At 35.5% G+C, this 13,735-nt stretch overlaps 1 protein-coding gene across 1 annotated transcript in view; it reads left to right on the forward strand.

The window, feature by feature from the left end:
• MDGA2 (MAM domain containing glycosylphosphatidylinositol anchor 2) overlaps positions 1–13,735 on the forward strand; it is an 875,220-nt gene that overhangs the window by 483,383 nt on the left and 378,102 nt on the right. Inside the window, exon 3 of the mRNA XM_053656885.1 lies at positions 10,599–10,773. Within this exon, the coding sequence (XP_053512860.1) occupies positions 10,599–10,773 (175 nt within the window). The remainder of the gene's footprint in view (positions 1–10,598; positions 10,774–13,735) is intronic.

Genomic DNA, 13,735 nt, shown 5'->3' on the forward strand with positions numbered 1-13,735 from the left:
AAGCAATCTATAGATTCAGTGCAATTCCTATTAAAATACCAATGGCAAAAATCACAGATCTAGAACAAATATTTCAGAAATTTATATGGAACCAAAAAACACCCCAAATAGCCCCAGCAATCTTGAGAAAGAAGAACAGAGTAGGAGGGATCACTGTACCTGATAGCAAACTATACTACAAAGCCGCTATAATTAAAATAGTCTGGTACTGGCATAAGAACAGACACAGAGACCAATGGAACATAATAGGGAATGCAGAAATAAATACTGGTTTTTAAGTACAAAAGTGCTAAATTTAAATCAGGGAAAACTTTTAGAGTGCTGGAAAAAACATGATATGAAATTGGACTATCCTCCTGCATTTAATCTACTCGAATTACAAATAAAAGTGTTTAGAATATAATGTGTGCCATTACAACACCTCCCCCTTCATAAAAAATGAACATATTGATAATTATGTTGTAGAGACCCAGATTTCTTTCTTTTTTTAAAACAAGTTGTCCTGTATTTGTTTGTTTTTAGGATTTTTACTTATTTATTTATTTTTAGAGAGAGGGAGAGAAATATCAGAGTTTGGTTGCCTCTCTGCACCTCCCATGTGGAACCTGGTTGGCAACTTAGCATGTGCTCTGACTGGGAATTGAACCTGTGACCCTTTGTTCACAGGCTGGTGCTCAACCCACTGAGCCACACCAGCCAGGGCAGATTACTTTCTTTTTAAAATAATAGTTTATTCTTTCTCTCGTGAGTTGGTGCTTAAATCTTTTAAATGTTTTAAATATTGCACATCCAGTCTTTTAGTTCTTTCTTCAAGGGTATTACTTTCATTACTTTGAATTTGGAAAAACTGGATCTTTTATTTATAGTGTCTTCAAATATTATAAGTGGGTATCTTATGTTTTACATAATTAAATTTTTTCATGACAAATAGTGTTTGCCTGCTAAGTGCTGCATGCAGACATTATTATAGATAAAATAAGATAAGCATAAATTCTGTCTAGAAAATAAATTTAGATATTAAGAAATTTTGAGATGATATAATGACTTCATGCCATGAAGGACTCTCCTTAGCATAAAACTTTTACCTTGAGGTTGGTCCACAGTCTAAGATGGATGCTTGAGGCCCAGTTATCACATTTGCATTTCAAGTAGCAAGGAAGGAAAAGGAAAAAGATAAATGCATCCATGCCCTGCTCTGTTAAAGAGCTTCTTTAAAATGACCACAGAACACTTCTGCTACAAGGTATATATGTATGCAGAAAAAGTTAACTTAGCAGGCCTGAAAATACCAGGCTTAGAAAGTCCTGTTTGTGGGTTGGCATCTGAGAATTTGGATTTCATGAAGGGTCTTGCTCTTCTCTATCTACTAGGCAGCAGGGGCCTATGTGACCAACTCCCAATAAAGCTGAGTCTCTAGTGAGCTTCCCTGGTAGACATTTCACACATGTTATAATTTAATGCAAAGGGAATTAAGTGCCTCTTTTGGGACTCCATGGGGAGGGGACTCTTGGAAGCTTATACCTGTTTTCCTCTGAACTTCACCCCGTATACCCTTCCCTTTGTTAATTTTGCTTTGTATCCTTTCACTGTGATATATCCTATCATGAGTACGACTATATAATGCATCCTGTAAGTCTTCTGAGAGTCCTCAGACTCAGGGCTGTATACTGTGGCTGCCTTGTGGAGTAGATTTTATCTAATTTATGTTTTCATTGTTACGAGTCTTGAGGATGTCTGACAAAACATGAAAATTCAGTAAATATCTATGCTACTACTTCTCCGATTATAGTACAAATATTAAAGTTCATCATAGAGCTGATGAGGATTTTTTTTGAAATTAAGGTTGATAATATGATTTTGCATTTTTATTGATATTCTCTTTTCACGGGGATGGCATAGTTTTCAGTCTGAATGACTGGAAGGATGGCGTTGACAGTAACTGAAATGGGAAGCACTGAGAGCAAGAGTTTATTCTGTATGTTACATTGGAAATGGAGTGTAGATGCTATTGCCAGCTGACTGGGATTCAGGGAAAACACCTGAACACAAGTACTATCTTACAGTTATCAGCATATAAATTATATTTTAAGTACTATCAGGGTGACTGAGGAAGTTGAGTGTAGATAAAAAAGAACCACAAGGTTAAGACACAGCCATTCTGCGGTCAGGGAAGTGAGTAGGAATGGCCAGTGGTGGCTAAGCAGGAGTAGCCGGTGAGGAAGCAGCTGAACGAGTCCCTTCCCATTTGCCTTGTGGAGAAATTGGAGAATATCTGTTTTTTTTTCTATAGCTTATACAAATTTAGGTTATGATAAAAATGAAGTCAAATACTTACATTTCAATCATATTTGAACTTATTTAGCACAGTGTTTGTTATTTTTATATCAGCTATATTGTACTGCTGATTTATTTGGTAGTCTAAGTCTATTCTAAAACTTGGGTGGTTTTATGATAAACTAATTCATAACTCACATCACGTATTATTCTGTTTTTATTTTTGTGTTATTTTCTCTAATATTGCCAGTTCTCTTGGATTTATCTTTATAAATTTACTTTTATCATTTATCAATGTTTACTTTTGTCCTGATAATTGTCAAACAACTTAAAATTTGACACTAGAAAGGTATCACTTGATATTTTCTTTAATTCCAACAACCCATGCTCAAAATATAATTCTATGCTGCCAAGTGTAATGGGAAGACATTTAAATCAATTAATGTGAATTCATTAAAAGCTGTAGAATTTAAACAAAAATCCTGTTGTGTATATTTCAAATTGAAAGCAGGTGGACATAGAGTCAACTGTCATTTGAAGAAAATATACTAAAATAGCAATATATCACTTAACTGAAACTCATTGCTGTATATGGTAGGTGCCTGGTGGAGTGGGAGCTTACCTGACTCACATTTTCATTGTCAGCAGAATTATAGTGCTAGGAATCCATTTGAGCAAAAGTGATTTTTTAAGTTACTGTGTTTCAGGCTCAGTGCTTTGGGCTGGGGACACCAAGATTAAGAACAGACCTTGCTGTAATAGCATATGACTTATTAAAGGCAAAAGAATCATGTCTTGCGTCTGGTTCTTTGGAAACAGAGGGTGAGATGAAGATTCAGGTGCAAGTGACTTCTTAAGGAAGTACTCTCAGGAGAAGCTTGCTCAATATCAAGAAAGCAGGAGAGGAAAGGGGAGAAGGCAGGCAAGGGTGTGATTTTAGGATATTAGCCTCAGCTGATCCTGCAAAGAAACTGGAGTGTAAATTATTCTTCCACACTCGTCAGTCATTGGCTGGGGGCCGCTGGGTAGGACAGAAAGTCCCAAGCATTACCAAAACTCTGCCTCTGAGAGCAAAGGGGCTGCACAGCCCAAAGACCTTATTCTGTGAGTAACCAAAGCCTAATAAGCTGCATGCGGGCAGGATAAAGGGACCCTGAAAGAATCAGGCAAAACACCAGTTATTTGCCACTGTTTATAAATAGCCAATTTATATAACATGTGATGAGTACTCTCATAGACAGAATTTCAGAGAGCTATGGCAACAGAGAGCGCAGGACATAAGAGAGGTCGATGCAAGAGAGAACACTTTCTAATAAATGATTTCTGGAGGATCAGCAGGAGTTAACTAGAAATAAGTGAAGGGAAAAGGGGGGACTTGCAGGTCAGAAGGAGCCCTGTGTACAAAGGCTTGAAGTGACATGGTCATGGAGGAATTGGAGCTGTAAAATAGAACATTTTGCCTACTTTTTAAGCCTGTCATGCAATGAAATAGAAAAGCTTTTTGTAAACTATTAGAGTTAAAGTCTGGTTACTGGTTGTTTGCAGGCCATGGTTAATATCTTGATTATGCTGCAAAATAAAATCCTTCCATGAGGCAGTCTGTATCAATGCCCCGCATTTTGTTTTCATAAGGGTTTGCACCAGGATGTACCCTCTGCGGTCCACGTTGACTTGAAGTAACGCAAGCAGGCCCTACCTACTGCAGTGCTCCATACACACAAGGCAAGCCCAGCATGGTTCAAGATAAACACTAATTTTATTTAGTGTCTTTTACTGTTTATTCACACAAGAGATGAGGGAATTATTCAAAGTTGAAGTCCGAAGAAAAGCCATAGCCCCCTGCACCAAAAAAAATCAGAAAAACTAAAGTTTTTTCTGCTTTTAGGCATATCTAGGCTCAGACATAGCCATCCTCACCCCATGGATTTTCTTTTGTTTTCAGGGCATTTACCACGATGGTTTCATCTCATTCACCATTCTGTTCTCTGACTGGTGAGGAGACCCGTTTGATGTTCACTCTCTCTTTTTTTTTTTTTCAAATTTTATTTATTTACCTTTAGAGGGGAAGGGAAGGAGAGAGGGAGAGAAACATCAATGTATGGTTGCCTTTCATGCATCCCCTGCTGGGAATTGGCCTGCAGGGAACTGGTCTGCAACCCAGGCATGTGCCCTGACTGGGAATTGAACCGCGATTGTCTGGTTCGCAGGCCTGTGCTCAATCCACTGAGCTACACCAGCCAGGGGTTCTCTTTTTTTTTATTGTTTCCCTGGGCTGCTTATTTGCTCTACACACACTGAGAAATCCTCCCTTATTACACTGTAAACGTATACCAGGTAGTAAGTCTAATGTGTAGAAATCATTTAAAGCTGTAAATTATGATATTAGTAGTAGTGGTATTAGTAATGTCAGTAGTAGTGGTGAGTGAAAAAGGTGATGTTTTATGCATGGAGTTTAGAAGTTGTCAGGTTAGAATTGTGTTGCTTTGTCAGACAATTGTGATTCTTTTTGTAAAATTAGATTCAGAAGCAGGTGTGACATTTTGCTATATTTTATGGTAGACCACTACAATTTATTAAAAATTGAACCTGGATTATCTGGGGTCCTGTACCACTCAGAATTCCATTTATTGTATCAAATAATTGACAGAGAAGATAGTTCCTCTATAATTTTCTCTGATGTTAGTGCAGGAAAAAGGATAAACATTGTTTTCACAAGTGTAGCGAGCTCCACTCATAATCACCGACCACGGGTATTCCTTCACACTCTTTTGGTCTGACGCTGTCTTCCTGTCTTTGCTTAGATCCCAAAGGCTCTGGTGCCAAGTCATCCCATTAATTACTGCACATGAAACAAGACAGTGTTTATCTTTTCCTCTGGTTTCTTTTGCTGGTATAGGAGCTTTTTTCAGAGTCCATGCAAGGCTGAGACAAAGCTCGGATTTGTGCCTATAGGTTACCCTTAGTGTCTATGGCCTAACACATGCCTTGGCAACTGATAGAAACTCAATTCACAAATCCTCATTCACTGGACATTAATTAAAGCAGGGAACCTGGAAGTCTGAACATTTCAGGTCTAAGTCCTTACTGAGTTTGTAGCCTCTGTGTAATATACTTTTGTGAATTCAGGCAAGTCTATCTTTGATCTGTGCTTTAGGGTTTTCACATTTTTTAAGTTATCTCGGACAACATTGATTTTATTTCAGGCTGTTACACATAACAGCAACGATGTTTCAGAAACATAATTGTATTTTTAAAAAGTAGAAAATTTTATGTTGGGAGTTGCATAACCCTAAAGTAGGGGTTATGTTCTACAACCTAAGAGGATTTCTCTGTTGTTTATTCTGGTCAGGTAGCTGGGTATAGTAAAAGAGCATTTTCTAAATTCTAGTATCTTTCTTTTTCTGTTCATGTCATTTTATGGAAATGATTATTTTAATGTCATTGTAGAAAGAATTTAAACACAATCATATTTAATAATGCAGTATATCTAAAATTGGATATCCCCTCTCCTCTTTTTCCAGAATTATTGAACCGTTGGATTTTAGCAGTGGGCTGGGAGGGAGGTGCCATATGTGGTAAGGAGTACAATTCCCAGCCTTTCTTTCCACTAGGGATGGGATGCAACTATATGGTGTAAGCAGAAGTAACTATATGTAACTATACGATGAGGCAGCATCCTAGAACTTTCTGTAAAAGACAAATAGCAGGCACTTTTTGTCATTTCCTCTTTCCTTCTGCTCAGAATGGGATGTGACAACTGGGTTTGTAGCTGATATTTTGGACCTTGAGCTCAAACACATGGTGGGAAAGGCACCTCTAAAGAACCCGACTGAGTCTCTGAGCAAAGCCACTAGGTACACACTGGCCTGCCTTACTCCAGGATTTTTTTTTAAAATACGGTATAGACTCTAAACTCATCTTGTATAAATCTCTGTTAATTGTCTACCTAACTTAGAGCAAAGCCTAATCCTCACCGTTATATCTACCCCCACCCACCAAGTATGAGTTTAAGTGCTATATTTTCGTTCACCAGATTCATGTGGATTATCTACTGAATGAATTGCTGGAGTTCAGACTTGAATTATTCATGAAGTCTTCCAGTGGTACTTCCTGCGTATTTTACTGCTTCTCCAATAATATTCTGTGCGCCTCTGCCAGGCTGGCTCAGAAGACTCTCCATGGGAAGAAATTAAAAGTAAAGATTAGTCAGTTCTACCATTCTTTTTTTTTTTAAGATTTTATTTATTTTTCAACAGAGGGAGAAAGAAAGGGAGGGAAACATCAATGTGTGATTGCCTCTTACATGCCCCCCCCACTGTGGACCTGGCCTGTAATCTAGGCATGTGCCCTGACTGGGAATTGAACTGGCGACCCTTTGGTTCCCAGCTTGTGCTCAATGCACTGAGCTACACCAGCCAGGGCTACAGTTTTCTTTGTAGACTTTGAAGTCACAACTTTTATCAGAATATGTCTGGGGTTTCTTTTCTCATCAATTAGACCTTTAATTTGGTAAGTCCTCTCAATTAGTAGATTTATGCCTTTCTGCAGCTCAGGAATAGTTCCTTTTAGTACTTATTTTTAAAAAGTAGACAGAAAAAGGAAAAGTGTTTAACATCTTGAAACTTGACTACTGTAGTTTCAATATGCTGAGTGAAAAATAAAAAAAAATCCCTATAACAAATCTCTGCTACTTACTAAATAATGTACAGTGTTTCTCAGGTAGGAACTTGTGTGTTTAAGTTTTCCAGTGAATTAGTCACTTTTTCATAGAATACTGTTTTTAACTGAAAAGAATGATTGTTATAAAAGCTATAATTATTCAGACTCGGGTATATGGCAAACATTTTTTCAGAAATGAATGAAGTGAAACTTCCATGCCCCCTAAAACACCTTAGCTGTATTTGTCACTAAGGATAAAATTCACATTTTCAGAGAATTGGCAGAATTTTGGAAAATCTACCAACATAAGCTTCCCAACACTTAAACGCAGCTCTGGAGAAGACTGATGATGAGACTAATAAACATGATTTGTTTATATAACAGAATATGTCAACATTTGAAAGATATGCATAATTCAGTGAATTTATATTTTCCCAATGACTAATGCATGCTGCAATGCAATCATGTAAGAATTTAAAAAATCCATACAAAGCACAGGATGGAACAATGAATTTGAATATAACAGAGTACCAAAAGGTCACTGATTTGGTTATAGATTCTACTATTCATGCAAATGTTAAAGCTACCACGTATAGAATTTTAGTGTGATATTAAAGAGGATTATTCACAATTACCTGAAACAGCTATTGAAATATTTTTCCCTTAACAGCTAAATATCCATGTGAGGTCAGATTCTCTTCAACTATTTTAAACAAGGAAACATATTGCAACAGGTTGCATATAAAAGTTGATTTCATTAATCAGCTGGATCTTTTCCACTAGACTAGGTGTTAATGAGACTGGCAGAACTATAAAACAATTCCATTCTTTGTTTTGGAAAATACAGTTTTTTTCTGGTTAAAAATATTTCTTATATTAACATGCTACTAGTTTATTAATATAATTTAAAGTGTGTTAAAATACAATTTTGTGAGATCTCAGCTTTAATTTATAATACAGTTATGGGTTGATATAATTCAAATAAACACAAGCTATTTGGAGTCCTTAATAATTTTTGAGTGTAAAGTTGTTTTAAGACCAAAAAATTAACTGCTAGTCTGTGTCGTAGTCTCTTCTCTCTCACTTTTTTCTTCCTGCTCACTTGCTCCCTCCTGTCTGTCTGTCTGTCTGTCACACACAAACACACACACACACACACACACACAAGTGCACATGGACTCTTGGTCTCTCCTCTATTCCAGAACAATTTCTAGTATTGTATCAGTATTATATATTAATCATTGTATCTTAATATCATATTTTAATATCTGCAACTGCTAGATTGTTTTTCTAACTCTTTTTATACTAAACTCACTTCTTACTTTTTTGAAATAGCTTACTTTTTACTTTCTGAAATGTTTATTTTTTAAATAAATTTTGGTTATTATAGCATGATAGTCAAAGGGAAGTTGGTATCTTAAACTGGAATTGTGTTTTGTTTATATCTTAACATATTTATTGTCTTAGAGAGAGTTAGCGTATCTCTATACAAGAATAAGCATGTGTAATTAGTTGAACTCTTCCTTATTTGTTTACCTGTAATGAAAATGGAACTCTGGATTTCCCCAGGGTCCTAGTTACACCCTGTCCTTTTATGAACAATTTAGTAATCAACTTATAAACTGCTTGTAGTCGGGAACCATGGAGTTCTACTTCTGTGTATATTCCATGCACAGAGTAGGTGTTGAATAAATATTTGAGATATAATTTTGTGAGTTATTGAATTTTTATCATCTTTAATATTTCCATTTCAATCACAACTAAAGACAATTATGATTATATTCTTACTGATATTTTAATGATTTGTAGAAAGTTTTAACATACTTTTAATGTCATTAGATCATAAACTTTAACGATGTATGAAAATAGCATAGATAATGGCAGTATTGTAGGATTTTCATTTTGAAGACTCAGTTTTTAGTGGCATTTTTTTCATGATTCTTCATGTGTGTTTGACCAGAGGATTTCTATCAGCTGTGTCCCAACCTGTAAATAAAAACAAGCAAGTCTGTACTATACAGCTGGGACAAGGAGAGAAAAGCAAATTATTTTACTTCTTATTTTGTATCATCCTATGGTACCATCATGGGACTTTTGTTCAGGTTTTATAAACTAAAATAACACAAAATTTCAGTTGAATGTCAGTGTTCATTACTAGCAAAAACTAAGTCTGTCATACACAGCTGTGTTTAAAAGAATAGTATTGTTTATGATGGAATGTTTTAGATATTCAAAGTGTTTTGGCAGTGTGATAGAACTGTTCTCTTTGGAAAAGTTTGCACATTTTTGGAAATAATTATTGATGTAAAGAGAATTCTAATTTTCAAAACTGACAAGTTATTTGGGGGCATACTAAAAAAAGTCATAAAAAAGCACTTTTAACAACCAGGTATATAAAGTTACATATAATCTCAATAAGGTATTATAGTAATATTTTTCATTTTATTTTAGTTTACATTTTATTTTTTAATTACATTTTATTGATTATGCCATTACATTTGTCCCAATTTCTCCCCCCTTTCCCCCTCCCCCAGCTCCCCCCACTCCCTCAGGCAGTCCCCACACCCTTGTTCACGTCCATGGGTCATGAGTGTAAGTTCTTTGGCTACACCATTTCATATACTGTACTTTACATCCCCATGGCTGTTCTGTAACTACCTGTTTGTACTTCTTAATCCCCTCACCTCCTCACCCAGTCCCCTATACCCTCCTGCCATCTGGCAACCATCAATATTCTTAAATTACCCAAATCAAACAGGCAATTTAAAATTCAATAATGAATCATTTCCAGAAAGAAATTGAGAGCCTACCTGTAGTGCCTATACTAATAAATAAAAAGTACATTACGGGGTTTGGAAAATATAAAAAACAATTAAGTGCCCAACAAAAATGGAACCTAATTCACATTTCCAACATTCTCTAGTAAATCGCCCCTTATTCTCAGGTGTAAGTTCTAAGAACCCCAGTGGATGTCTGAAACTGAGGATAGTAATGAACCTTATATACAGGTATACTATTTTTTTCCTATACACAAATTCCTTAATTTATAAATTAGGCAAAGTAAGAGATTAGCAACAGTCATAATAAAATAGAACAATTATAAAAATATACTGCAATAAAAGTTATGTGAATGGGCTTGGGGTCATTATTAAATAAAATGAGGGTTGCTTAAGTGCAAGCACTATGATATCATAATAGTAGACATGATAACTGGGCTGCTGAGTGATGGAGGAATGGCTCACATCCTGGCAAGATGGAGCAGGATGGTGTAAGATTTCATCACGTAAATCAGAACAGCAGTGTGCAATTTAAAACTTATGAATTGTTTATGTCTGAAACTTTCCATTTAATATTTCAGACTGTGGCTGACCACAGGTAACTGAAATGGCAGAAAGTGAAACTGCAAATAAAAGGGGAGTGGACTAGACTTATTTTTAACTTACTTTATATTATATTTATTTGGCCTCCATACTGATAGAATGATGACATTGCATTTAGACATTTATTTTTTAATTGTGTATATAACTTTAAAATTTTAATCAGTTACTTGCCAGGAATGGCATTGTGGTAGTTGTAAAAACAAACTTTTAAAATGATCTGATTTTTAAGAAATTTTTTGTGAGATAGCCAACCTAAAGTAACAATCTTTGTTGATGCTTGCTCAGATCAGGTGGACCAAAACAGCAGGAAGTGCCTCTGACAGATTCCAAGACTCAAGTGTCTTCAATGAGACTTTGAGGATTACAAATATTCAGCGACACCAAGGAGGCCGGTATTACTGTAAAGCAGAGAATGGTTTGGGGTCCCCAGCGATAAAGTCGATCAGAGTGGATGTGTACTGTAAGTAAATTTCCCATAATACTGTGATTAAATCTACTATGAATTTCCTTTGTTCTACAACTTGAAATCTAGTTTTTGTTGTTATATCTTTGTAAAAACCTGTGGTTATTGTAAAAAAATAGAATTTGGCCTTGCTAGTGTGGCTCAGTTGGTTGGAGCTTCACCTCATAGCTGAAGAGTTACAGGTTTGATTCCTGATCAGGGCACATACCTAGGTTTCATTTCCGATCCCTGGTCCAGGTACGTAGGGTTCCCAAGTCCAGGTATACATGGGAAGCAACTGATCAATGTTTCTCTCTCTCCCTTCCTTTTTCTCTAAAAGTAATGATAAAAATGTCCTCAGGTGAGAATAAAAAAAGAATAAAAAGAATTTTCCAATTGAGAATTAGAAGTATATAAGATAATGATAGCTCATTTAATATATTTTCTGGAAAAAATCTCCATTAAAATTTTTCATAATATTTATGATAAAATAATTCATATTCTTTAAGAACATTTAAGAACCAGATGAATAAAACAGTATATATTACTGAAAATTTCACCAATTACTTAGTTTTGAATGTGTACACTCCTTATCTTTACATGTAAGTATATAAGTCCATATTTATTTATATTTGTTTAAAGGATCATACTCTACGTACTATTACTTGCTTTGTTAATTTCACCGATGTCATTTTAGTTATTCTTATTTTATTATAGAGTCTTATCATATTTGTAGAGCAATTTATTACTGAAAGACCAAAATGTCTATGTAGAGTCTATTATTGATTTATATCTCTTGAAAATAATCAGTACCTTGAAAAATGGTATGTCATGTGAAAAGTGTTTGTTAATTTATTTTTGTTCTTAGTCTTATTTTTCCACTTTTTGCTTTTGGCAAATATACTTAAAACCCTCTTGGTCTCTTTATTTTCTCCCCCACTGAAACAAATTAAAGACCTACAATTATTTTGATTTTTTTGAACAGATTTATTCGTCATTCCATTGCCTCTTTACAAGAACTTTTATTTATTAACTCCCTTAGTATTAGGATAAAAGGATTGTTTTTCTCATCTTAAAGTAATTCAGGCATAAGTAATAAGAAAAGAAGTTCTGGTTTTCTACCTAAATTTCATTCTCTCCTCTTATCTTTTGATGCAGGACAAGTGTTGCGTAGTTAGGATAGTGATTCAAACTACACAAGATTTATTTGTCAGATCTTACCCTGAATTTCATGTAGTCGGGTGACTGAGAAGTGGGTGACAGGAATGCATTGGTGATTCACCTTTTACAATAAGGATGTAAGAAATTCCCCTTTCTACCCCCTCAGACTTTCCTTGGCATCCCTCGGACACCTGCATCCCTTCCACGCTGCTCTCTTCCTGCTCCTTCCAGCACACATGTTGGCCTTACACACACCCTTCTCAGCCTCAGTACAGCAACTTGTCCCCTTCTCCTGATCAAATGTTTTTGGCTACATATACTTTTCTCAAAACAAATTGAGTATTTTTGTTCACATATAATTGTAAATTTAAATTAAAATGAGTTAAGTATTTCTATAATATAATTTCTTAGGGTATGCCCCTCTGTGTTTTTTTTTGTTTGTTTATTATAATTTTGGTAATGTATCTTTAAAATGCACAACTTTAATACCTTAAATACAATTCTAAAATTTAAAAAAGTTCTGAAAAATAAATAAGTGCATTTTGTTTTGCTTTGTTGGGTTTTATTGGTAAGTCTTTTAAAGCAAAACCTGATGTGAAATAGTTTGGGGGCAACATCTGACCTGAACTAACTGTAACAGAAAAAAACAGAAGAGACTCTATACTCTTTTTTTTATTTTTATTTAATCTTTATTGTATTTTTCCATTACCCTTAGACCCCCTCCCACAACACTCACCACACTGTTGTCCATATCCATGAGTCCTTTTTCCTTTTTGCTCTTTATTTACCCTACTTGTATGAATAATCAGATGTTTTACTCAAGAAAAAGAAATGTGTTTGATTACACAGTATCCTTAGAGATCCTGCTGGGTGCATCATATGAAACGTGATTAATGTATTATATTTCTTATATCTGAAATATTCTGAAAAACACTCCCTGAAGGTTTATGAATGAGAGATTGTGACTTGCATTGCCACAAGAGGTTTAATAATAATAATTTTAAATATATATGTTTGGTCAAACAACAAATATAAAGCAGGAACTGACATTTTTAAGGACTCTTAAAAACATTCTTCTCTTCCTCTCTTACTACAAGAGCCTTTTCAGTACTGTTCTGCATTGTGCCCACCCTTTTCTATCTGTTCGTCTCTCTTGCTGTCCAGACTCAGTAGTGCCTCAGTCACTAATTCCCTATCCCTGATTCAGATGTTGGCACATTTGGAGGTATCCCAGAGTCTTCTTATATTCTCCTAGTGTTTTTTTTTAATTCTTATTCCTTTATTCTGTTCTGGTTACATTTTTATTTCTTCCTTATGTTCCAAATCATTGATTTGAACCCTGGCTTTTGTTTCACTGTTGGTTCCCTATGGATTTTTCTTTATTTCACTTAGTGTATCCTTCATTTCTTCCCTTATGTGTTTGCTATACTTAATGAATTCTCTGATCATCTTTATCAGCAGTGTTTTGAACTCTGCATCTGACAGGTTGACTATCTCCATTTTACTTAGTTCTTATTCTGGAGTTTTGATCTGTTCTTTTATTTGGGCTGTATTTCTTTATCTCCTCAATTTGTTAGCCTTCCAGTGCTTCTTTCTGTGTATTAGGTTCAGCTGCTTTGACTCCCTGTCTTGGCACACTTGTTACATTGTAAGGGGCAGAGCCTTAGGGATTCACCAGGATGGAGCAACCCACTTTTCTGCTTTGTGGTGCTGTGTGTTGAGGAGGCGTTGGAGAGGGAAGAATGCCACTTGCTCATTTCTTGGCCCATTTCTAGTCACTTCCCCCACTTCATGTATTCATCTGGCACCCTTCTAGCTA

Source organism: Artibeus jamaicensis, unplaced genomic scaffold (genome assembly GCF_021234435.1).
Source record: "Artibeus jamaicensis isolate MK-2021 breed Jamaican fruit bat unplaced genomic scaffold, CSHL_Jam_final scaffold_286, whole genome shotgun sequence".
NCBI lineage: Eukaryota > Metazoa > Chordata > Mammalia > Chiroptera > Phyllostomidae > Artibeus > Artibeus jamaicensis.